General features: G+C 43.1%; 1 protein-coding gene across 2 annotated transcripts in view; it reads right to left on the bottom strand.

Moving 5' to 3' along the window:
• Positions 1–25,852, bottom strand: part of LOC141989578 (glutamate carboxypeptidase 2-like) — a 54,191-nt gene extending 28,339 nt beyond the window's left edge. The window contains exons 1-7 of one of the 2 annotated variants that reach the window (XM_074956429.1): positions 25,719–25,852; positions 23,565–23,673; positions 19,378–19,564; positions 17,740–17,841; positions 6,486–6,611; positions 4,256–4,442; positions 3,031–3,124 (exon numbers count right to left, since the gene is read on the bottom strand). In XM_074956429.1, the coding sequence (XP_074812530.1) occupies positions 3,031–3,124; positions 4,256–4,442; positions 6,486–6,611; positions 17,740–17,841; positions 19,378–19,564; positions 23,565–23,673; positions 25,719–25,836 (923 nt within the window). In that variant the 5' untranslated portion in view covers positions 25,837–25,852. Of the gene's footprint in view, positions 1–3,030; positions 3,125–4,255; positions 4,443–6,485; positions 6,612–17,739; positions 17,842–19,377; positions 19,565–23,564; positions 23,674–23,969; positions 24,077–25,718 lie in introns of those variants that run through there. The other variant, XM_074956437.1, reaches the window with a different exon arrangement.
• Between the last annotated feature and the right edge of the window lie 1,478 nt (positions 25,853–27,330).

Here is a 27,330-nt window from a genome sequence, read left to right as displayed (position 1 = left end):
CAAACACTGAACAAAAACCCACACACACTTATCTCAAAAAGCTTACCATCTAAGCTTTAAAACAAAAAATGTATTGAATAGGCTTCTAAAATGGAGGGGAATTCGATTGGATGATTCAAGTGATCTTTTCTTGCACCACTGGCTATGGGCTAGATCCTGGTCTCAGTTACACCCTTGTAAATCCAGAGTAACTCCAAGTATTTGCACCAGTGGAATGACATCAGAATTGGATATACTAACTGATGCTTTGGCTATTCAATTGAAATTACATTTCAGTGATACACATGGACTTGTGATGAATGTAGTTTCTTTAGCTTCAAAACGTCCTAGGGTCTTGAAAAAACCAGACTAAGACCAGTCCTTATTCTAAATAGTGAACAATCTAAATCCCCAAACTAAGTCACTAAAAATCAGGGCCTGCTTAGCTGCCTGTGTGAGTAGATGCCTTTGCAGCATCCAAGCCTCTTTTTTTAAATATTTATATATTTTGCTAAGTGCTTATAAGAATTGGGGTAAGCTTCAGGGTCTATGAATGTCAGAAGGTGGCCCTGATTCTGGCCCCAAATCAGCACAACACTTAAGCGTGCCCTTTATTTTAAGCATCTGTATAAATTCATCCACATTCAGCAAAGCTATTAAGCATATGCTTTATGCCCACGATGAGATTATCTATGGAAAATGCATTTGTTTTATAAATAGGAAGAACTAAGCATTCTGATCTTTCAAGGTTTACATGAAAATAAGAACCAAATGTCTATTGAGGGTATATATTTCATTTATGTTTTTAAAACCAACTCTCTAGATATTTACAACTCAATTAAAGGCAAGTTACTAGTTGTGCTACATTGCCAACTATTGACTGGCTCATCGATCATAAAAAGCAAGTTTCAAACTCACATCACTTTTTTATGAACTAAGCATAAAGCTTTGTGGGAAAGTGATTTGGGAATACAGTATTCCTTAGCAGGTTGGCCTGAAATATGTGCTTATACTAGGACCAGTTCAGTGAAAGCTAGGCACAGACTGATTTTTAAACTTCATCCAAAGAGGGCCTAATTGTGCCATCTTATGCAGGTAGACAGCTCCTATTTGCTCAGGGAAAGACAAGCACATACAGCTAGGGGAAGAATTCAGTGCAGAAAGAATGCCTAAAATAAATGCAAAGACCAGTTATAAGCAAGTTCTATGTAAACCCGAGATTGGCAATATCATGCACATTGTCTGAAATTGCCAGAAGTTTTGGATTTGTGTAGCTTTTAACATTGTATCTCAGATGGCTTAAACAGATGTAAAATCAAATATGTTGGTGTTTCCCTGTCAGAAGCTAGGAATTGTATTATGTGTTACCAGAGAAAAGAAACTATTGTATCAACAGATTAATGCCCAACTGATGTGCAAAGTAGAAAAGCAAAAAGATAAATGTGTGGGATTTTCAAAAGCAGTTATGTGACTTTGGAGCCTATGTCCCATTGAAAGTCCACGGACACTAAAGTCACTTAGACACTTCTGAAATTTTTTTCAAAAGAGAAGGAAGTAAAAAAAGAAGTTTATGTCGCTGATTCAAAAAAAATTTTTTTTAAATGTCTTTTCATGCTTCCATTATGACAAACCAAATACCCAAGAGTTACAACTGGATGCGGGGGGAACGGAGAGGGGGAAGGGAGCACATAACTTTACAGTAGCTCCAGGGCTCCAGAATTTTCATGTCAGCCTTGCCCATATGACCCTAATGATCTAATTGTTCAAATACTCTTGCCAAGGTATTTGTGAATGTGATCTTTGACCTTTTTGTTCTCAACACTGAACACTAGCTCATTTCTGGCTCAAATAAAGATTTCTGCAAGAGGGGAGGAGGGAGGCGAGAGAGAGAAGAAAAAAAAAACTTTTTTAGAGCAGGGAAATAGAAGAAAAAAACTGAAGAACTTGTACCAGCACACAGTGTCCCCTTCGCCACTGCTCACTAGAATGATCTCTGATGCACAACCAAGTTAGAAACTATTGTTTTAAGTTTACTGAGGCTCAGATTTCACAGATTAATTATCATAGAGCTTGTAAGTCAGACAGATCCACAGACTTTTTATACATACATTGTTCACCTTTATTGCCCTGACCCTAAATGTGCTTACCCACATGAGTCACGTTATGTGAGTAGATCCATTGAGTTCAACAGGGTTATTTATGTACATAAAGTTACTGTGTGTGTTTGCAGGATTGGGGCTTGTTAGTACAATACAAAGTAGCATCAGACACTGAGCACTATCATCAATATTAAATAATGTAATATTAAATAGTAATAATAATTCCACACATCCTACCAAAATCTAAAAGCAAAAGCTGATCATTAAACTCACCCCTGCACCTGGTCTCAGGGCGAATGAATGAACATCCTGGAGAATTATTTGACTAAACAAAAGAACCCGATGGTCGCTAGCTTTGACTGTGTAACTGCACACAGAGTACGACTAACCTGATAGGTTTAGTCTGGGAGCTGGCAACAAATGAGCCTTGCCTTACAAGAAGGTGAGAATTTTGCTGAATGAATGAGAAATGCTAGATGAACACTGGGTCCAAGTTTTAGCTTGTTGGCATCATTTCACATTCAGCTGATTTAATACACTGTGAGATTGCCAGCATCTAACAATGTGGGGATGGCACACAGGTCCTTACCCATCCTCCAGACATGAGAGAGAAATGTTTCACAGGGTGAATAGTTGACTCATTTAGGGATACCACCTCCCAAAAGTAGGCGACTTGACAGCCCTGCTAATTATTACACTTGGATTACTTATTCAAATTAAGGTACATTTTATAGCTTCAGTAAAACATTTATTTATTTTGATTTATTTAAAATGCTCTGGGCACATACCCAACATATGTTTTTTTCCTTGAGGTCCCCATAACAGCAAACAAGCTACTTTAGTAAATGTGCCAGAGGAACGGTATGAATTATTTTCTCTCCTTCTTTCAAATACCTCCATGGATTTCACAAGACATTCTTATGAAGCTTCCCCTTGTCTTCCATTTACTTACCGTAATAACTTTTCAGCATCATTGTAACCAATGGGATGGACTGGAAGTTTTGGAAGACCTACAGCCCTGGCTTCCTCATATCGATAGGTGTACTCTGGAGGTAGAAGGTTGGTGTTTATTTTATCTGACTTTTGAGAGCGATTCATACAACACGTAACACAGCTCTACACAGACGTCAGGAATAATTACTCTGCTGTGCTAAAAATGAGGCCGAGATTTCTACAAGAACGCTGCTCCCTACACAACATAAATACAGTTTCAGAGAGGCCTCAACACACTCCTTGGGCGTCCACAACCCTGCAACCCCAGTCTGGTGTGTGTGCAAAATTCCACATTTGGAAACCATCTCTGAATACGGTTCCTTTGCAGAATGTCTGAGAGAAGGATTTCCTTAACATGGGAGTAAGAAGGACCCTGGCTGGGGGAAAAGGGCAGACGGGACTTTTTTGCAGAGAATATCATTGGATCTAGCGCAGGGATGGTGGCTGATCTCCTACTTTCTCACCACTATCTTTTCCTGCTGCACCGAGAGGCACAACAGTAAGGATAGGAGGAGAGATGGCCACAAACAGCTTTATAGGGAAATGCGGCACAATCGAAGGGCCAAGTGGCTGAAAGGGAAACAGACCCAGCCTTGTAGAGCTGCGGAGCTAACGATATCCCCTCTCCATAGGGATTATGCAAGTGGGCTTGGGTCACCCCTAGTGTGCAGAAATGAAGGGGAAGAGACAGAAGGTTTAATACATATATCTGTATAAACACACATACATATACATAACATAACAAAACATATGCATGTTGCCCTTTGACAGCTGTCCCCAGTGAGCTAGGAGTTGTACCAGCAAGAGGGTGTCCCCTCCCAGACCAGTATTTGGGCTGTTGAATGTTAGAGTCGCAACCTCAGTGTTATTCCCTCATGCAGACTGTTCTCTCCAAGTGAGAATACTTTGAGCTTCAATAGCACAATGCTGCCCACTCTGAATCCGCTGACAGCATCCTGCTCCCTCGTGTGGGTCCCATGCAGCAGCACTCTTTGCAGGAGGAGGCCAAAGCTGCCTCCTCCATGCAATGGCAAGAACAGGTGGGTTTATATACATCTGCTCCAAAGGAATGAGGAACGTCCTGTCACCCTCTCCCACTCTTCCTGAGACCAGACCCCTTTGGGACCACCAGACTCTCATCAGAGCTTGGGCCATGGCAATGGCTTCTTCTCAACGCTACTCACCTTTTGCTGGATAACCTGGCGTGAGAGGATCCCCTGCCCCATTCAGATTTAACACATTCCCGCGCTGGGCTCCACCTCCAGGAAGGTTCCAGCCATTTGGAAAGGGATCTACTCCAGGGGCGCAGTAGTCAGCAGGGTCTGAATACAGAATAACTCCCTTGGCACCAACCAGCTCAGCATTCTTCACCTTAAAAGCATATCCCGTTTCCTTATTCAGTCCTTGACAGCTTGATACCTGTGCATGAATTCTCTAGGCCATGGTCCCAAGAGGAGGGCACCTGGCATTTCACAGAACAGGCTCTTTGATTCTTTGCATTGAGGGAACTGGTTAAAGCAGCATCCCCTTTTAGATTCCTCAACGAAGGGCTGAAAATGACGACAAGTCCTAGAACCCAAATCTCATTTATTACCATTCTGGCATTGTAAAGGGCTATAAATTCCATTAACACCCACTTTAAGGCCACTTGACACTACCCGAGTGGCTTAAAGGGATTTTAGTGTAAATAAGAAATTGGCCCATAATTATTCTCATGTCATGCAATTTCCTGGCAGCCAATAGGTTTGGTATCCTGCTGAGAAACCTGATATAGCATGTGCATAAGGGACTTGGTGCTACTTAGAATCCTAGGCAGGAGATATGTGCAATAACATGGAAACACCACTCACAGGGTACTACTGTACCAAGTAATTCTAGTTTGTTTCCTGTCACCCTGACAAAAACAAGCAGCTGATTACTGAAATATTCAGTGCACAATATAAAAGTCTGACAAGTGTTAATACAACCTGAAATCTTAGTTGTTAAGTGAGAGATTTACACGCAATATCTCCGGGGCGGGGGGAGGGGAGGGGTTCAGAATCGTAAACCATACGAGACAGAAAAATGTATTACTCCAGGATTTGAATCTGCCATTTGTTTGAACATGTACATAAAGCCAAAGAGTAACTGTTTATCTTTAGGCTTACCGGGGCATCAGATCAGCTCTGTGCTGTTTTAACAAAGGGAAGGGTTTTCATATCTGTGTTTCTGGCAAACAAAATCAGTGTTTAACTCTGGCCCACAGATAGTGCTTTGAGATGCTACAGATCTCATTTTTGCTTCCTAATCTATTTTGCTGCAGGTAACACAGATCAATATAGTAACGGAGTGACAAATAATCTTCAACTGAGATTGTAAGATCCAGATATTTTAGTCAAAACTTATCATAGCCATGCCCAGGACATACAATATTTCCCTTCATCCTATCCTGTGGGACTGTAGAAGCAAACTTAATATAATCAACCAATGGAATTCACTGGACAAGATATATATTGTCTAATTTGTCAATAGGAATGCAGCATTTCCAATAAGTACAACAAGAATGAATTTGTGTTGCTCCTTTTAGTGACAATAAGTCCACGTCACTCTCGAGCCTTAGGAGTGCTGCATGCCACAGAAGAATGCTACAAAACATGGGAATCCTCTCTCTCATTTTCATGAGCCTTTCCCATCCAGCTGGATTCTTGACCACTTGGTGTTCTAGAAACAATTCAGCACTATAGAGTATTACATATATTATCTTTCACTTATGAAAATGACACGAGCCAGTTGTCCCTTCAATGGGCACAAAATATTCCTCAAGAGAATATCACCAATCTAGGTATCCCTTTTAAAAGATTCAGCATTAGGATTGCTGGGTTAACTGAAAACTGTGTAAAATGACATGTAAGGTCTAATCCTATTCAAATTGAAGTCAATTGGATTTTTAAGAGAAATATGATCACAGACATATCCAGGCTAGGGGCCTGATTGAGGAAAGCATCCCTAGTCAAGAAAGCTCTTAAACATGTGCTTAATATTAAGCATATGCTTATGAACTTTCCTGAATCAGGGCCTAAAGTATTTGAGGAAATCCATAGGTGTTTTTTTTTTTTTAAACTAAAAAACCCCGTGTTGGGCTAATCCCTGCCCGGTTTGGGGAAATCTTTAAATAGAAACACGTTAGATACATTTTAAAGAACAGCTGAATCTGTCAAAAGGAGTAATTTTAAACAAATGTATTTATTTATTTATACTGTCGTAGATATGCTTGTATATATCTCCTACTCAAGAAGCATCTTTGAGCATAGTCTGATAAACAACTCTATTACGCTAAGATCACCAAGAGATTCTAAATATGGCCATCAGTTACAGAGAAGGCATATCTTAAGCACAAACTGAGAATATATATCAATTATAGAGTAGATACGTTACCTTATTTCCTCTAAAGATTTTCCCATATCTGGCAATGACAATCTTTCCAGTACAATTAATTCCCATCTCTCTCTCCAGTTTGAAAAAGTCTTCAGTACGGCCATAGTTGACGTACACCAACTCACCCTAGTAGATGAGAGGCACCGTGAGAACAGGGATATCAGTGAGCATAAGAAAGGAGATGTGCTCTAATAAGGGGCAATCTGGGAGCAAGGAACTCAAGTTATAACCCTGGGTCTGATGTGGTTTCCCTCTGTGGCCACAGGCAAGTGAAGATGCCTTTAACCTGTGAGGTTCTGAGCACCTTCAACTCACATTCAACCAATGGGAGATAAAGGTGCTCAAGCAGCTTGAAGACTCAGGCTCTTTATCTTCCTGATCCTGTGCCCAATGAAGTCAATAGCAAAGCTTCCGTTAACTGCAGTGGTACAGGACGAAGCCTGAAACCCCATCAGTTTCCCCATCTGTAAAATGAGGACAGTAATACCTAGCTACTTCACAAAGATGTTGGGAGTCTTAATTAACTACTACTTGAAGATTAAAAGTACCCCATAAGCGTTTCTAGGTATAATTTTTACTAAGGTAATGCTTTTGGCTTTGCTTTAGTAATTAAAGCACACTCTCACAAAGACATTAGAAGACATTAGTTCTGTGGGTGGGTTGATAAAATGCTTGAAATCTTTGTCCCAAAGCTATTGCACCAACTCCTTCTTTTCAATGAACTCAAGAATAACATGAATCTGCTATGACTCTGTTAACAGTGGATCCATAGTATTCTTGCGCTTACAGAAAATGAGGAGTTGGTGCAATTCTCCAGTAGCTTTGAGGCCATTTGTAAGTGGGTTTATGGCAAAATGGATACAGTATATGTATTCTGGGTGTGCTATAAATCTTTATGTTGTCATTTGGGCTTGGTTTACACTGAAAAGTTATATAGGCATAACTGCATTGGTCAGGGGTGTGAAAAAAACCTACCCCTGTAACTGACGTAGTTATGCCGACAAAACCCACAGTATAGCAGTCTTTAAGTCTTTACGGTGCCACCGGACTCCTCGTTTTTGTGGATACAGACTAACACGGCTACCCCTCTGATATTTATTATTTGAACTCAACTCAAACAAAACTATTCCCCAGTCCTCCTCCAGGCTGTCTGCCTGGGAGTCCCCTGCTCCAGGAGCTAATCTGTTTCTTGGAGATCTCTTCTTCATTTGAGCTCTCAATCCTTTCTACAAGGCCCAATCACCTATTCTTAAAGGGGCTCACAGGGCTAGTTGGCTGGCCCCAGGCCTTCTGGCCCTTCGAGTGGCAGATCATCCTGTTACAAATACATTTGGGCTTGTGTTACATCAGTTAGCACATTCCACAAGTACGTTTTACACAATTTTACCGCACCGTGACTTCAGCACTGCTCCATACAAAGAGTGGACTCTACTTAAGCCAGACACAATGGGCCAGATCTTCAGCTGATGTAAACCAGTGATGCTCTGTTGAAGTCAGTGGAGCTGATTTACACCTGCTCGAGATTGTGGCCTGGTTTGTTCAGACCAAACCATATGTCCAAACTAAGATGATTTTCTGTAACAGCTTTCTGAAACCCTGCCATGGGCTTGAGTTTCCACGTGCTTTCACCAGTGCAAATCATCAGGAACTCCAATGAAGTCAACAGAGTAACACTGGAGTCAAACCACTGTAAGTGAGAGGAGAATCTGGCCCATTCTCTCATCATTATTTCTACAGAATGTCGAGTACAGAATCCCCAATTTTATACGTCTCCATATTTGTCAGCCAACACAAAAATGTTGATTTGTGTGCATTCATAACTGGAGTGCTGTAATTATACCAATTAACAGCAGCCTGCTGGGTTTCCACAATCAGGGAAATTGTTTTACAGTGAAAGGATAAGCCAAGTCACCATATGAGTTAAAATTTATTGTTAAAACCTTTTCATACTATTCTATAGCTTTTCATTTTTATGAATTCGTTGATTAAGCAAAGGTATTCACTGCAACATCCCACTTTTTAAGAAATACAATCAGGAAAATTAAGTACAATAAAAAGAGTCACTTATTTGAAAGCTCAGGCATCTCTGACACATTACTTAAAAATACATTTTAGGATGGGATTTCTTTATGAAAAATCCCAGCTTTACCTTTCAGTAACCCCACTGGGAGTCACAAAGTGAGCTGTAGCTCACAAAAGCTTATGCTCAAATAAATTTGTTAATCTCTAAGGTGCCACAAGTACTCCTTTTCTTTTTACAGCTACTGTAGATCCCCACAGAACACTGATAATTTACACCGGAGCCTGCTAGTAATAAAATGAAATTGCCAGTGTTTATAGCAATGTCACTTCAAAAATGCACAAAATTATGCAAATGGTAAGAATTCAGTGTGGACTCTGTTGTAAAATCCTGCAAGACTCTTTCAATTTAATTGCAGGGCTCATTTGGCAAATGCCCTCTACGGTACCTGCTTCCCTATTCAGTGTCTGATTCTGCCTGCCTTTCCTGACTGGGACTACTTGTGTAGTAAAATATTACTCCAGGTGAGTAAAGGCGGCAGAACTGGACGACCAGTGATGCTGATGGAGGTATTCCAGATTTACACCAGTGTACATAAGTGCAGAATTTGGCCCAACGTGTCCTCATATCATTGCTTTGCCTGTTTTTCATTAAAGATTTCTATTTGATATCCAAAAAATTTAGAACACCCTTTTTATTTAGTAAGAACACAGATGGATACCATAACAACAAAAATGAAGCAGGTCTTCCATAGGTCCTGATATCTGTTCTTAAAATCAAGGAGAGCAGGGCAGGATTAAGGCATAGGTATAACTGGCAGCTCCTGGAGTTATATGATGATGTCAGAATCTCAGTTTTCATTTTTAAATGAAATATTTAAAATACCAGTATCAGCAGATTAAATTACATGCCTCCACTGAAAACAGAGAGATTTACCCCCAGCTGCACATCTGGCCTTATGTTTCTATCCCTCTTGATTACAAAGATTTTTTGAAAATGTGAGCCCAGAACAGCCAACACAGTGGTGTCCACCTGAGTCTGCAGAGAGCCTGAAACAATAGCTCAAAGAATTGTAAATTATTTTATTCATTTTAATGAGTTCTAAACTCTGAAACCTGCTGCTCTTGGAGCACTCCCCCCTGTACTATCCTCACAGACTCTAGGTGTGTTTAGGCCCTCACTGCTGTCATTCCATCATAGTACTTGGGCAGGGGCAGCGGGTGGGGGTTGTTTGCAAGTGCCCCACATGCAGAATCCCCTGCGTGGGTGGGTGGGAGCTGTGTTCAATGGGTTTTAGATTAGGTCTTTCAATTCTAATTTTCTCTGTGTGCTTTCAGCCAGGCTACGGTGGAGCCTTTATTATGTTTCCTGCTGGTCAGCATCTGCACTGTTAGAGGTTTTAATATTTTTCTCCTATCCTTCCTACTGGGATTCAGTTAAATACACCAAGTAAAAAGTAAACAGGCTAATTTTCAGTACTATTTACATCTGGGATTATGCAAATTTCAGGGACAAACTCTGCTTTCTGATGTAAATCTGGAGCTACTTCATTTAAATCAATGGACATACACTGGTGTAAATAAATATGTATTTTGGACCTATAGCCTTGAATTCATGTAAATGGCTGATTTCTCTCTTCCCCGCTTCTTTTTTTTTAAGTTTCGGCTGTGAAGTACCTTAGGATTTCTTGGCGGGGGGAAGGTTTGTAATGTCTCTGTTGAATTTATGATGCCACATGCTGTAATGAACATTCCCCCACATTCCTAATGATGCTTAACTGTGGATTTAAAGCAAGCACTTTTTACAGAAACAAAGAAAATCACTTTGGAACATTATACAATCAAACAGTTTCCTGGTGATAACCAGGAGTCGAGTCAAGTCTAACTGTGGTATGCTACTTCCTGGTCATATGGGTGGAGGACTCAAATTGTTATGGGTGCAGCATATTTTTCAAATGGTTTGTGCTTTTTGAAAACATCCCACTGCTCTCGTCCAACAGGAGTCTTGTTAAATACAGTTCTCATGTTAGACGTTTGGGAGCACGCAGGGTGAAAAGAAAAAAATCCACATGCGATTATACCCTAGTAAGACCGGTGCCTACTTGGACTCCTGGCTCCTTCAAAAGATAGTTATCTTTTCTATAAAATGAACTTCCATATGTAACAAAACTAGGGCTTTCAGTAATACCACTGGGAATTGCACAGCGAGTGTAGATCCCTTCAGAATACTGTGATAATTTACACTGGAATTTGCTTGTAATACTTTCAAATCATCAGTGTTTACAGAGATGGCCCTTCAAAAACGTGCAAAATTATGCAAATGGTGAGAACTCATTGTGGACTCAGTTCTAAAGTCTTGCAAGGCTCTTTAAATTTAATGGCAGAGCTCATGGGTTTGGCAGGTACCCTCTACCCTACCTGTTTGCAAATTCAGTGTTTGATTCTGCCAGCCTTTCCTGACTGGATTTCTTTTGTCTGAATAACTACAACTACATTAGGGCTTTTGCCAGCATAGCTATTTCTGTAAGAGGTGCAATCCCTTTCCACCTCTGCCCCCACTCCTAACTGACATAGCTATGCTGGAAAAACTTTTAAGCATAGACCAGGCCTAGCAGTGAATACTCAGGTAGGCCCAATTCTGCTATCCTACTGAGGTAGGACACTACCTTTCTTTTGCCACCTGACTCCTTTGCTGTTGGTAATTAGAGCTGAGTGAATAATTGATCTGGTTTGATTTGAACCAAAATGAATTTTTTTGAAAATTTTCATTGAATTGAAACATTTTGAAATGAAAAAAAATCAAAATGAAATGTTTTAAAATATTCAAAATATTTCATTTCTACTTTTTAGAATTTTTTCCGAGAAGCTATTTGTTGAATTAAACCCAAAATCACTAAGAATTTCAGACTCCAAAATGGATTTTTCAGCAAAATTTCTATTTCTCCAAAATCTTCACCCGATCTTATTGGCCACCCTGTTAACACCACTCAGAACCTCATGCAGACAAAGACAGTCACATAAAATGTAACTAGTTAAGGTGCTAAATGATACTTAAAAATGTAACACGCTTTAAAACGCTACTCATTTTCCAAGAACAGATAACAGCAGTTCTCACCCCTTCCTTATGCCCATTGTATATACTTCATTATTTTCTTTTCTTTTTGTTTTCTTGTCTTTTATAGTACTTCCTCTCTTCAGATCTCATAAGATGTAGGATACTGTTACTGAAGGCAAGTCTACACTACAAAATTAAAAAGAAAAGGAGTACTTGTGGCACCTTAGAGACTAACCAATTTATTTGACCATAAGCTTTCGTGAGCTACAGCTCACTTCTGCTCAAATAAATTGGTTAGTCTCTAAGGTGCCACAAGTACTCCTTTTCTTTTTGCAAATACAGACTAACACGGCTGCTACTCTGAAACTACAAAATTAAGTCGACCTAAATGATGTTGATGTGCAGACACTGCAGTAAAATTGATTCAACTATATGTCCACACTACGCTCCTTGCGTCAGCGGTGCACCTCCTCACAAGGGTGTTTGCACCAATTTAACTGCCAGTGTGGAGCACTGTGAGATGGTTTCTGAAAGTCTATGTAAGCAATACAGTGCCTACACTGACACTGTGTTGACCTAACTACATCGACTTAACCGCTACACCTCTCGCAGAGGTGGAGTTATTAAGTTGGTGTAAAGGGCGAGTTACATCAGTGGGAGCTACATTTTAGTGTAGACACTTACAGACTTAGATTGATGTAAGATGCCTTATGTCGACTTAACGCTGTAGTGTAGACCAGGCCTCAGAGGAGGCCCTTTCTAAGAGGTGGTTCTTGCATCTAGACCTGAACATGGTCAGAAAAACTAAGAAGACGTTAGGCTGCATAAAGAATAGAATGATGAATAATATAGAGAATACTATAATGTCTTTATATAAATCAATGGTGTGGCCTCATCTGGAATACTGAATCCAGTACTGATCATCTACATGGAAAAAGGGTATTGCGGAACTGGAGGGGGTTCAGGGATGAGTGATAAGAATGATCAAAGGTCTGGAAAAACTTTCCTGTGAAGACAGGGAACAGACTGCAATTATTTACCTTAGAAAGGAGACAAATACGAGGGAACCATGATAAAAGTAAATAAAATAATGAATGGCCTGGAGAAGGGAGATTGGGAACTTCTGTCCCCGTCTTGGAACACAGGAACAAGGGGACATTTAATTAAATGAAAAGGTGGGCAATGCAAGAAATTATTTTACACAAAATGTGTGTAAACTGTAGAACGCATTGCCACAGGAAGTCATTGAGAAAAAGCATTTAACAAGATTTAAAAGGGGAATTGGATATTTATATGGATACCAAGAATACCCAGAGTTATGATTAATAACAAAAATTTTGGAAAGACTATAAAACCTCATGTTTTGGAGTTTAAGCCAATCTCTAACTATTCAAAAGCAGGATGAGCTTTACATGGGGGCAGATTACTCCACATCTGCCTACTAAAGGGTTCTTGCACCTTCCTCTGAAGGATCTAGCACTGGCTACTGTCAGAGACAGGACACTGGAATAGACAGACTTAAATCTGATCCCATATGGCAATCCTATGATCTCCTCTGTTCCATAGCTGCAGTCTTGATACTGAACTGCGCTTTGCCTGCACACAAGAGCCTTCTGGTGAGCCAATCTAGTTGTAATGTCCCTGAAAAGCACAGTTGTTTTAGAGGTCATGAATGGTGGTCTTTGAAGCAGCTTGCACTCATCCTGTTAAGTGCCTTGTGGACCAGGATCTTAGTCACTCCCGCAACAGAGAGGCTGGCAGTGCAGCTCTCAGCACAGTGCTATGATTAGGGCCCTACCAAATTCACGGCCATGAAAAACGTGTCACGGACTGTTAAATCTGGTGTCCCCCTGTGAAATCTGGTCTTTTGTGTGCTTTTACCCTACACAGATTTCACGGGGGAGACCAGCATTTCTCAAATCGGGGGTCCTGACCCAAAAGGGAGTTGCAGGGGGGCTGCAAGTTTATTTTAGGGCGGTCATGGTATTGCCATCCTTACTTCCATGCTGCCTTCAGAGCTGGGTGGCGGGAGAGCAGCAGCTGCTGGCCAGACGCCCAGCTCTGACAGCAGCACCCCGCCAGCAGCAGCAGAGAAGCAAGGGTGGCAATACTGTACCCTGCCACCCTTACTTCTGTGCTGCTGCTGCTGGCGGCGGCGCTGCCTTCAGAGCTGGACTCCCGGCCAGCAGCCGCCGCTCTCCAGCTGCCCCGCTCCGCAGGCAGCGCTGCCGCCAGCAGCAGCGCAGAAGTAAGGGTAGTAGAACCTCAACCTCCCTTACAATAACCTTGCGACCCGCCCAAAAAACTCCTTTTTGGGTCAGGACCCCTAGACTGTGACATTTCAGATCTAAATAGCTGAAATCTTGAAATTTACGATCTTTAAAACCCTATGGCCGTGAAATTGACCAAAACGGACCATGAATTTGGTAGGGCTCTAGCTATGATGTGTTCTTGCCTGCGTTTGTTGGTTAGGGGGAGCGCTGCTCCAAGCTGCATGAGCTTCTGCTTCCTGGCGGAGGTCCCATTTATACCTACAAAGAGCAAGTTGCCATCTTCTTCTTCAGCTGTGTGCATGGGGCCAAATTCACAGGTAGCATAAATTTGCTCATCAACAATATTTTTATGTACTGTAGGTATGCATCAGCCCTGATGGGGCTGGTCGTACTGTATCCAAAGAAGAAACAAGGCAGTCACCCCAAGTTTTCCTTCAGTTCAATAATATGATCTGAACATGCTCCCAAGAGCATGTCAGGGAAGTACAGCAAGCAGGATTTGGCCCATACATATAATGAGCTGATAATGGAGTGGTCATCCCTGGCTAAAACATAACTCACAAGTGAAAAGGGGCTCTGTATCTTGTGCAGTTGTACCAATCATATCTTACATTGCCCCTCCTAAAGGAGCCCACATAATGTTCCATGACTGATACAGAAACTATTAGTATTCAGACTAATGGGAAGGCCACTGTGCCTAGGCAAGGATGGTCTTGTGGTTGGGGCACTGGACTGGGACTCACCAAACCTGTTAATTCTTGACAGTCACAGACTTCCTGGTTGCCCTCAGGCAAGTCACTCCCCTCTGTGTATCAGTTCCCCACCTGTGAATGAGGATAATACTTTCTTTCTCCCACCCTCTGTTTGCCTTTTTTGCTTAGATTGTAAGGTCGTTGGGACTGGGACTGTCTCTTACTATGTGCCTGGCACAACAGAGCCCTGATAGTGTTTGGGACCCCTACGTCATACGATTATACTAATAATAAACAACAGGGTGGGGCAGTTGGCACTGATGTAGACCGTACTGTAGCTGTTGTATGGAGAAACTAAAGACTTCAAGCTTCCAGGTCTACTGACTTGGGACTTCTCACAAGCACTAAAACTAACTGTATGGAGGGGAGGGGTAAAAGCGTATAGTTAGTATAAAAAGAAAACCCATCATCTGGAAGTTTCTGATATGTAATGGAGCAGCCCATTGGAATATTTTATTGTTGATAGCACTAGCTAGATGTACGAAGATTTTGCCAACACTGTGATCACGAGTAAGGAACAATTAGCATCCGATTCTCTGAAGAGACATTCTTTTCTCTCAGATAACATTCATGTATTTAATTTTAATTAGTTTTTCGAAAAGGAGGCTTCAGCCTTTCAGATCTATTTGTATTGTTCCCCTACTTCCTATCACTTATTGTGGCTCACCAGAGACCAAATAAAATGACACAGTCATAGTGTTTTTCTCAGGATACTATTTTATGACAAGAGGTCATAATCCATGCGTGTGCCCATACACCATGCTCCAAATGTCCTGCTGCAGTTCTACAAAATCTCATTAACTGAAAATTCCCTGGTGAATAGAGATTATCTGGTCTGATTTTCCAGCTACCTCTGAATATTAAACCAAACTGTGAGCAGGATATCTTTAAATTTTCTGGACTTGAGCAGCCTATTACTAAACTGCAAAAAAATAGTAATTAACAGCCTGAATTAAATAGTCAAGAAAGGTATTGTGCACAAATAAATCTTTTCTAATCTTACAAATTGCTGACTAAACCCGCTAATGAGCAGTAAGGACATAACACAGGAAAGCTCCTGCTCTACAGACCAGTTTTATAAGGAACCCTCTGTCCTTTAGAACCCTCTGCAAAACAGGAGGTACCAAAATTAATATGCCACGGAATGTTCTAAAGTGCAAACGTCCGTTAACACAGGAGCACTGGGATTTAAAAGAGCCAGATTGTGCCCTATTCGTGCCCATGTGTGCAGGAGGGGGAAAAGACACAAAAAGCTTTCCCTAGCTCCTCTTCTGCAGGGCAGGACAACTGACTGGATGCAGAGGGCAGCATGACACACTATCCTAAGAGGTAGTGCTGTATGCACATTTCCCTCATACACAATGACTTCCAGATCCATTTGGTATGGTCAGTGCCTTCAAGGAACCACTCACCCTAAGACAAGGATAGCTTACCTAGAATTTTTTGTAACCAAAACTTCCCACACCATAGGGGGGTCTGATCCTGTATTCCTTATACTCCAGCCACCGTCAATGGGAGTTCTGGGTGCATAAGAAATGACGGATCTTGCCCATGATGAGTGCCAAATGATTTTTCATCATTCCTGGAAATGTGGAGCTTTCTAAGAATGACACGGCAGTGACAGTGGCACAAGATATTGCCGGGTTAGCACTGTGGCAGCATTCACAGAAACACTGGTACTTTCAGAAGCAGCACAGCAATAAGGCACCCAGCATTACTCCATAGATTGTAAAAAGAACAGGAGGACTTGTGGCACCTTAGAGACTAACAAATTTATTTGAGCACAAGCTTTCGTGAGCTACAGCTCACTTCATCGGATGCATGCAGAGGAAAATACAGTGGGGAGATTTTATGTACACAGAGAACATGAAAATATGGGTGTTACCATACACACTGTAACAAGAGTGATCAGGTAAGGTGAGCTAACACGGCTGCTACTCTGAAACCAGTCCATAGATTGTGTGGCTGATTAAAGTATAACCACACAGATACCCATGAGTACCGAGCATTTCATCACCAGCTAATGTTTCATACAAGTGTATTTTGAAGGACTTGGGATACCAGTTAAATACTCGTTGCTCATAACAGAGCATGTCTACTGGTAAAATGCATCATGTTAGAAAAGTTATTAAACTCATATTGTTTAGTTAACATGATGGTAAAAAAAAATTTGCCCTGAGAGGCCGTGGGTTAGATTTTTAGAGACATAAAGGACACTTAAGCACTTATCTCTTATTGAATTTCAATGGGAGTTAAGCACCTATGTGCCACTTGACCTTCTGAATACCTACCTCCATGTCTACCTGAGGAAAAATATGTATCTTAACATGTGCTAGCTAGCACATGATATTTTAATACATATTAGTCACCTGTGCTTGCTGGTTAAGCTAACTTGTTTTGAAATATGGCTGTCCTTGTCTACACTAAGGACAAAGTAGCGTTTAACACTGTGCTAATTAAAACATGTCAGTTAACACAATTTCTAACATGACATGTTTTCCCAAAATAGACAAGCCCATAAGTTACAAAGTTTCTCCTTGGACAAAATCCTGTCCCCACTGAAGTCAATGGCAAATTCCCATTGACTTCAATGGGGCCAGGATCCCTTATATTTATATGGCACGTTTATATGGCCATCTTCTGAGATACTGAAGCTCAGAATTTCTATTGATGTCAGTGGAAGCTGTGGGTACACAACACCTTTGAAAACAATGTTATTTATTTAGATACCTAAATGTGGATTTAGGATCCTGACTTGTTACCCAAGATTGAAAACATTAAACTAAGTTTACAGTGATTACTGGGGTGGAATATAGCAGCCAACAACACTAAACATCTTTTTTTTAGGAAGAGAGTCAAAGGAACATCTCCAACTGAAGCTAGAGGGCAAAATTTAAGCAGGAAAATATAATTTCCTAATTCAAAATTTTCCCAATACACAAGGGCTAACACTTTTTAGGGATGATGTGGTCTCATGGTATAAGTGTAGGGTAGGGTTGCCAACCCTCCAGCATTGTCCAGGAGTCTTCAGGAATTAAAGATTAAACTTTTAAGATTATGTCATGTGATGAAACCTCCAGGAATATGTCCAGTCAAAACTGGCAACCCTACTGTATGGCTGGGAACCTGGAATTTCAGAGTTCTAACCTCTTTACCTCTGGTACCCCTTGGGCTGAGAAGGCACTGTATGGTGGCACAACATCTGTAACAGTCTCATATCCTGGAGGGGGAGGCTCAAATAATGATGTATTGAAGATCTAGTGTGAAAGAAGAAAAAGAAGACATAATATTAGAAAGAGGCACAGTCCAAACGGGCATATTTCTCAGATGGTTATGGTTTAGATTAATCTAGTTCTGCTATCTAACCTAGGGTTCCTCCTGCCTAGCTATTGGGCATGCGCTTCAGGTTGCAGGCTTAAGCCCTGATCTTGCAAAGAGAACTAAATCGGTAGACCCTGCACGAGCACGGAGCCTCAATGAAATATGCGCAGGCACAGTGGCCCGCCCATGGGGCTCTCTTTGCACAGCATGCAACCCAGGGATAGGCAACACAGTGGTAAAAAGGGCTAAGGTTTGTATACACCACAGCTTCCATCAGCAAAGGAGCTGCACTGGTGGTGAACTACACATCCAGTCTTTGCTTGTGTAGATACAGCCTTAGGCCCACGCTCTAGCCCTAGACACATACTGCCACCCTTAGAACTACAAAGTTTGAACACAGCACAATTACCTCCACTGTAAGTATGTGAATAATGAAGCAGAACACAATTTTTTTAAAAAAAAAGAACAGGAGGACTTGTGGCACCTTAGAGACTAACAAATTTATTTGAGCATAAGCTTTCGTGAGCTACAGCTCACTTCATTGGATGCACAGAATGGAACATATAGCGAGAAGATATATATATACATACAGAGAAGGTGGAAGTTGCCATTCAAATGGTAAGAGGCTAATTAATTAAGATGAGCTATTATACACAGGATAATAATTCCACCTTCTCTGCATGTATATATATATCTTCTTACTATATGTTCCACTCTATGCATCTGATGAAGTGGGCTGTAGCCAAGAAAGCTTATGCTCTAATAAATTTGTTAGTCTCTAAGATGCCACAAGTACTCCTGTTCTTTTTGCAGATACAGACTAACACGGCTGCTACTCTGAAACCTGTCACACTTTCTTTTCTCCTTGTATTTGGCGTGGCAGTTTAAAATAAAACAGTAATAAGCAGCATTTATGTAATACTTCTTCCATCCATAGATCTCAATACATTCTACAAATATGGGCAAGCGTTATCTTCCCCAATATACAGTAGGGAAAATTAAGGTACAAAAAGATTAAGGTCTCAGTCTTGGTCCAAAGCCTGGTGAAGTCAGTGACAGTCTCTTACCACTGACTTCAATGATCTTTGGATTGGGCCCAACATGATTTTCATACAGTAAAACACTGGCAGAGTGGAGGATAGATTTCCCCTCCCCAAACCCACAGTTTCTTATCCCAAGGTATATGAAAGTGAGTTTTTCCTCTGAGGGTTTGTCTACATGGGGAGCTAATCCTGATTAATTATCTATGTGGACACTCTTATTCTGAATTATCTTAATCTTATCTTAATCCACTTAATCCTTCAGTGGACTAAGATAATTCAAAAGAAATCACTCCTAATCCAGAAAAAGAGCATCCACAGAGTGAGTTAATAAGGATTAACTATTCCACTTTAAATTCACATCCTACTCTGATCTAAACTAACTTCCCTGTGTAGACAAATATGAGTTGCAAAACCTGATGTCTTCTTTACCTCATTTCCATGCTCATCAATAATTGAGATGTAGTTGGGATTCGTTTCATTAGGGTAGGACAACAGGACATCATAGTGAGCCAGCTCAACTGAATCCAATCCAAATTCCTTCCACTGGCCTTGGATTTGCTGTGCAAGGCGCAGGTTCTCATCTGTGCCTGCGAGATGAGGACGCTGTGTAAAATTACTGGGGAAAAGAAATGGGCATTTATTAGCAGTCAATAGTAGGAACTGGACTTTGTAATTAGAAGCAACCTTGATTTAACTGGAAACAAGTACATTTTAAAACATATAAAAAGCCATCAGAACTACCCAGAATAAACCAGCTACTCCGTCATCCCTGTACCTATGGTTTTAAGTTAGTTTTATAAACATAGACATCAAAGACTTCAATTTCCCCTCAACTACTACTACTGCCCCCTTCTGTGTTGCCTAGTGAATAGATCACTGCATTGAAATTCTCAGGAGACCTGGGTTCTATTCCCAGCTCTACCACTGGCCTGCTGGATAGGCCTTCACCACTCTGTGACTCAGTTTCACCATCTCTAAAACAGCGATAATGATATTGACCTCCTTTGTAAAGCACTTGGAGATCTACTGATAAGAACTAGATATTATTATTATTCCCCTGTACTACAGCCAAACACTGAAGAAACACTGATTTACTAATTTACTGAAAATCTGATCTCTATATTTGATTTGCTACTGTTCATGGGGCCATATGATATGCAATATTCATGATGTTCTTCCCAAGTCTTAATGAATTTTGGCACAAATGATTATTTGTCCAAAAAAAATTTACCCTGTAAGTTGATTATTGCTATTTGCCTCTTTAAAAAGATTCAGTCATCCAATCAGAGATAAAAAAACAGTACCTTGTGATCTAGCTGACCCATCACATATCATGAATAATGAACAGCGAATAGACAGAATGAACAGTCTGAAAAAAGGTTGTGAACAACCATAGTTCTGAAATATTATTTATGGAGACTATTGAGGAAGGATGGCTTTGTGGTTAGGGCACTGGAAAGAGACATTAGCTCTGCTACAGACTTCCTATATGAGCTTGGGCAAGTCACTTAACCTCAGTTTTCTATCTGTATAATGGGAAAAACACTTCCCTAGCTCACAGTGGGGCTGTGGGTACAAACTCATCTACTGTTTGTGAGGCACTCCGATACTATGGTGAGGGGGGTGATACAAGTATCCAGATATTTATTTGGCCAGTATTTATAACAAATCCATTTGAAGAAATCACTATCAGCTTGATAGTGATTCACAAACAGTTCCATTTTCAAATGACTGAGGCCAAAATATTGAAGGTCTTTAGGCACCTAAAGATGCACATACATGCCTAGTGGGATTTTTCAAAAGCACCTAGATGTCCCACCTCCCACTGATTTCACTGGAATTAGGTGCCTAGGCACTTTTGAAAATCCTGTCTGGACTTTTAGGGGCTTAAATGCCTTTAAAAATCTGGTCCTTAAGAGCCTAACTCCAATTAACTTTCAATGAAAGTTAGGAACCTAAGTCATTTTTGAAAATGGGACTTTAAGTTCTAAGAGACTTAGGCACTTCAGACATTTTTACCAGTTCAAACCAGTTCAAACAGTTCTGCTCTCCTCACTGCCTTTGAAGATAGTGTCATGCTGCCTGCCTTAAGCTTTTTTTTGGATGCAGACAAAGGACGTGAGACCTCAGATCAGTCCACTAAACTGAAAGGACTGTAGCTTTTCCTCCTGTCTTGCAAATGTTAAATGTTACCGATGTAACATCTGAATTAACTGTAGTATTTATTTAACCTTTACAAAAATATGGTAGTCTGGGAGGCTGCCTACCAATGTGCATATGTACCTAGTACTTCCTTTGTTTTATATCACTTAATTAAATACTTACTTTTTTCATTACACTGATATTGCTTTTTGAAAATACTAGATTATGTATTTGTAAGTACATTCCATCTGCCACATTTAGGGCACCCTTGTGTACAGTGGCATCTGAGCCCTAACCTGGGGAGAATTCCTGATACTCCAGCACTCTGGTGAAGATCAGGCAATGCAACTTTTACAGAGAGCAGTTACTAGCCAAGCCCTAGAGTCACTATATGACTCAGTCATGCAATATTATGTGAACTACAGAGATATGATTGAGAACAACTTTGACCCTTGCTCCTTAGATCAATGAGAACAGAGCTGGCAAAGTGAGCACTCTGGCAGACCTGTGTTCCTCTACTTTTACAAAGAATGTCTGTGGATAACCCAATACTCCCTGAGTAAATATTAAGCCCATGTCCTAACATGGTGTTGGAGCAACTGTTCTGGTGGAGGTGACATGCAGAACTGAGGCTCGGACCATTTGTGGTCATTAAAGAGAGAGTGGCATTTTTCATTAGAGTTGGGAACGTTTAACTCCCAGGATCCTCCTGGCTATGATCCATTTCAAACACAGTAATTGAATTCTCCATCCTTATATTCCCTTTGCTGTTTTTATTGGATGTTGGGTTCATTTCCTGCACCAATCTGCTGTTCAGTATTACTGTTGTGTTCCTGCTGTAGCCGACCTCAGAGCTGCCTGTGTTTCAAAAGCTGAGGCAGCAATGTTAGGCATAGAGACAGGGAGTTCTGATGGCATAAAGCAATCCCACCGCAAGAATGTTTAGCAACCATCTTACTTTGGTAATAACCAAATCCTGGGTTAAAATTTTATTTCCGATACAATCCTGGGCCTTTAGCCTGAGCTTATTTAGTCCAGGGTAATTTAATAATTGCAATGGTTTGTGGCAAATGCATTTAACATTAAATCAGTGGACTTGCCATGATCTCATCCAGTGAGATTGTTTTTCTAAGAACATTTCCACCCAGGCACAACCATGTGTTTTTTAAAAGATTGGGAGTTATATGTAAGGCAGAATCCCTAAATCACTGATACTTTTTTACACTGAAAGTTAATTACTAGCAATAAACAGAGGTCTCTGGTCTGTTCCTGACTGGAATTAATAATAGCTTCTAACAAATGCTGGACTCCATTAAGAGACTACTAATAAATTTACCCAACCACATCATATACATTACTAAATATGTTTCAACTTTTCCCTAATTAAAGTTTCTAGAATAAATTATGGAAATTAAGGACTATTATGGGGTGGTTTTTTTTTAAATCTATGCTTCCCCCACCCCCTTGTATCATTGTCTGAATTTTCAGGAGATGCTAACAGCCTTCCAGCTGGGCTTTAAAACAAGGACAAGATTATTTAAAACATTATGGACCAGATCCTCAAATCTGAAATCAGTGGGAGCTAAGTGCCTAAATACCACAGACGATCTGGGCCTACCCTCCTAGTTAACATGCTTTGGGATGGGTGAGTGGAATAAGCCTTTTGGATTAAATGTATCCTTAAGAAGGAACTTGAAGGCGTGAGAACCACAGATATATTTTGTGGTAATTGGTCAGATTTTAAATTGACCAGCTGGTATCTACCCCATCTCCAGACTCCCATATAAATTATTCTCATCACAAAGGAGTAGATCTTAAAGGCATATCAGAGAGGAGATTCCAGACATAGGGTCCACATGGAAGGCGTCGCCAGAGTCAGAGTGGCAGACGAAAATAAAAAGGACATGTGATTGGACATAGCAAATGTGAGTAGGGGACAAGAGCAGACAAATAGGAGGGGCTAACCTGCAAATAGTCTGGAAGGCAAGGACCTGCTGCCTGGTTCTCCTCCCATTTACACTGGTGTAACTCCGCTAATTTCAGTGGCGTCACTCCTGATTTAGGTCCCCGATCCACTTGTATATCTCCCTTTGAAGTCAGAGCATTGCCTGAAAATTGATGCACGGTAAACACTCCCCTGCAAATGGAACCTGGCTGCAGTGGGGAAGGCTGGGCTGTGATGGGGTGACAGCCTTGACTCTGAGTCCTCTTAAACTGATTACCACACCAGCGAAGCATAGAGTGAGGGTCTGACCACTCTGAAATCATTGGTCCTTGCTCTCTATAGAGGGACCACTGTTTTCCACAGAAGTTAAGAAGCAACAGGAGGACCTGTGATGGGCTCCACTGCCAAATATGACTCACATGGGTATTTTAGACACAGGCTATAACCCAAAGTCTATTCACAAACCTAGTCATTGTACTAGTTGATCACAGATGAATGTTGTGGATAGATAAGTACAGACTTCACTTACTATAGAAACTGCTTGATGTTTTCAGCTTTCATTTCAGCCATAAATGCCTTCTTCACCTTTTCATGAGAATTAGTGGCTATTACCTCATCAGTAGGTTTTGTAAACCAGCCTGCAAAATACAATGATAAGAGCACTAAGAAAACATTATTTCTATGGCCCATGACAATACCCTTCAGTATCACATCAAGGTTTCATCATGCCCTTTATTGTTGATTTTATTACACTAGTGTTTAGAGGACACAACCAAGATCAAAGTCTGATGTGCGAGACATTGAGCCAACACAAAGTAAGAGAGCTTATAGCCTGGATAGATAAGACAGACGGAATGCAACCCTACTTGACTGTGGATTTTGAAGAGTTCCATCTACCTTCCAATAAGCACCAGGCCACCAAATGATTAATCACCTTAATGCATGTTGGTTCAATTCATCTCAGCAGAAAGACAACATCTTTAGAAAGACGCACAGAAGCAAAGGACGTGGGTTGCAAGTTCATGGAGTGACATGTAAATCTCTGTGACTTTGGTCTCTGCATACTCCAAACGTCTGTCCTATGAAACATCTGTTATTATAATGTCTCCTTAAACAAAAGTTAACTGTTATAATGATTGTTTTGCTTCTGATATTTCTGAAAATAATTCAGCTAAGGCTTTCTAGGGACACAAACCATGAATAAACGACAGACACTCCCCCAAGATTAAAGGTAGGGCTTTTGGGGCCTTTTCTTATATCTTTTTCCATTACTGCTCCCTTTTAACCTGTGGAACTGGGGGGAAATGGAAGTCTCCGATGGAAAATGCTCAGTTCAGTGGTGGGGAAGATGAGGAGTTAAAAGAAAAACATCCCTCCAAGGGAAAAAGCGAGTGCTCTCTAGCAGCCAGTCTGTGGCTATTCATCTGAGGCTCTTTGTTTCAGTGTGTGTCTCTCATTCTTTCAGTGCGTGTCTCTCTTCTGTCTTTTGTTCTGGCCCTCTCTGCACTATTCCTCTCCCCAGTAAACGTGTAAAACAATCACACCTAAAACTCTCCGTTTAAACACCAATTCCCCCCCCCCCCCCCAACATGCTTGCTTGTGAGCTCAGTTGCTGCGAATCAGGGGCTGATCCGGCTGCCGTGGTCCAGGGTGTTGTACAGGGCACTTTACCCCGCAGTGAGCGATAGCAAAGTGGAGCAGGCTTGCTCTCCTAGAGCAGTGGTTTTCAAACTGCGGGTCACAACCCAGTACTGGGTCGTGGAATGTAAGGCATTGGGTCGCAGAGGCTCTGGTCAGCACCACTGACTGAGCCGTTAGAAGTCCCGATGATGGTGCTGCCCAGCTAAGGCAGGCTAGTCCCTACCTGTTCTGACACCGCGCTGTGCCACAGAAGTGGCCAGCAGCAGGTCCAGCTCCTGGGCAGGAGGGCCATGGGGCTCTGCACACTGTCCCTGCCCCGAGCACTGGCTCCGCACTCCCAATGGCCGGGAATCGGTCAGTGGCTGCTGGGGGGACGGTGCCTGTTGGGGGAGAACCGTGCAGGGCCACTTGTGTACCTCCACCTAGGAGCCGGACCTGCTGCTGGCCGCTTCCGGGACGCAGCGCAGTCCGCGGTGCCAGGACAGGTGGGAAGCCTGCCTCTGCACCCAGGCTGCGCTGCTGACCAGGAGCCACCGGAGGTAAGCCCGTGTCCGAACCCCACTGCTCCAGCCATGAGCCCCCCCTCAAGCCCGAAGCCCCTTCCTGCACCCCAAACTCCTCATCCCCAGCCCCACCCAAGAGCCTGCACCCTCAGCCCAGAGCCCTGACCCGCTCCCGCACCCCAACCCCCTGCCCCAGCCCTGAGCCCCCTCTCACACCCTGAACCCTCATTCCCAGCCCCAACCCGCAGCCCTCACCCCCCGCACCCCAACCCCTCCCACACCCCAAACCCCTCATGCCCAGCGGGGCATCAACCATTTTCTTCAACTGGGTCGCCAGAAAAAAAAGTTTGAAAACCACTGGCCTAGAGAAGCGCAAACAAACCTCACCCGATCTAAAGGGGCTCACTCCCTGTGTGGGCCCCCACCCCCTTTATCCCAGCCAGAGCCCTCCTCCCCACCCCACCGCCGGGCCCCGAGCTCGCCCCGGGCCGGGAAAGCAGAGCCGCCCAGGCTGGCGAGCCCGCTGCTTGGCACAGTACCGATGAGGAAGCCGAGCAGGAGCAGCGCGGCCGCCACCCCCAGGCTCAGAGCCCAAACGCGACCCCGGCTGCCCCGCGGCGAGGTCCGCTCGGCGCCGCTCCGGAGCGCGGCCCACATGCTGGCCCGGTCTGGCCGCTCCGCGCCGCCCGGCGACCCGGCCCTGGGCGGGGCGCTGCCGCTGGCCCCTAGCCCGCGCCGCGCCGGGACGAAGTCCGGTTCGCTCCCGCAGGCAGGGAAGGGGGATTCCGGGCTACGGCGCCTCCCTGGGGGCAGCCCCGCAAGTCTCCGGCCTCTTAGGGGGAGCAGGACTTTGCAACGTGTTTCAGATCAGCCCCTCCCCGACTCAAAGGCCCTTGGGACGATCCGGATCCTGAGCCAGACTTTGCAGCTTCTGCCTCTTGCGAATTGAAAAGAAGCCGGGAGACCGACATGCGGGAGAGGGAGAAGATGATCTGAATAGGGTTTGGGGGTGTCACTGTGTGAAGCTAGCGTGGCTGAGCGGCTCTTTCTACAGATCCCTCGCTGTACATACCCCACTTCCCCTCCTTTTACTTGTTTGCTCACATCCCACTTGTTTATGTCTGTCCGTCTACTCAGAGAGGCTTCATTTCTGCCTCTAGATAAATTCCTGGAGGATAGGTGGTCCAACAATGGCTATTAGCCAGGATGGGCAGGGATGGTGTCTGGGTACAGATATTGTATGGTGGGCCATGAATGCTCACGAAATTGGGGACTGGGGGGGCTTGAGGGATCAGGCTGGGGGTGCAGGCTCTGGGGTGGGGCTGGGGATGAGGGATTTGGAGTGGAGGAGGGTGCTCTGGGCTGGGACCGAGGGGTTCAGAGGGCAGGAGGGGGATCAAGGCTGTGGCAGGGGCTTGGGGCATGGGGAGGAGGAATTAGGGGTGCAGGCTCTGGTTGGTGCTTACCTCAAGCAGCTCCCAGAAGCAGCGGCATGTCCCCCCTTGGCTCCTTTGTGGAGGCGTGGCCAGACGCTCCTGCAGCTCTCTGAAGCAGCAGCATGCCCCACTCCGGCTCCTGCGTGGATGCATAGGGGCTGCCAGAGGGCTCCGCACACTGCCCCCACCCCAAGAGCCACCCCCCGCAGCTCCCCTTGGCCAGCAACCGCAGCCAATGGGAGCTGCAGGGAGCGGCGCTTGGGGCGAGGGCAGTGTGCGTAGCCCTCTGGCTGACCCTATGCATAGGAGCCGGAGCGGGGACATACTGCTGCTTCCGGGAGCCGTGTGGAAAGCCACCAACCCCGCTCCCCAGCTGGAGCTCGAGGGCTGGATTAAAACTTCTGATGTGCTGGACGCAGCCCGCGGGCTGTAGTTTGCCCAACCCGACCTAGCCTCTGTTTGCCAGAAGCTGGGAATGGGCGACAGAGGATGGATCACTTGATGATTGCCTGTCCTGTTCATTGCCTCTGGAGCTCCCGGCACTGGCCACTGTTGGAAGACAGGATACTGGGCTAGACAGACTTTTGGTCTGACCCAGTATGGCCGTTCTTTTGTTCTTATGTTCTCTTTGTTTTCTCATTGTCGTAAATTTACTTGCAGTATATTAATGGGCTGTTACCTGCAGAGCTGTCCCTTGGGTATGGCGAATCGGGGT

The sequence above is a fragment of the Natator depressus genome, chromosome 1 (genome assembly GCF_965152275.1).
Source record: "Natator depressus isolate rNatDep1 chromosome 1, rNatDep2.hap1, whole genome shotgun sequence".
In the NCBI taxonomy this organism is placed as follows: domain Eukaryota; kingdom Metazoa; phylum Chordata; order Testudines; family Cheloniidae; genus Natator; species Natator depressus.
Note: the sequence above shows the minus strand (reverse complement) of the source record. Positions and strands in the feature narration are given on the sequence as shown.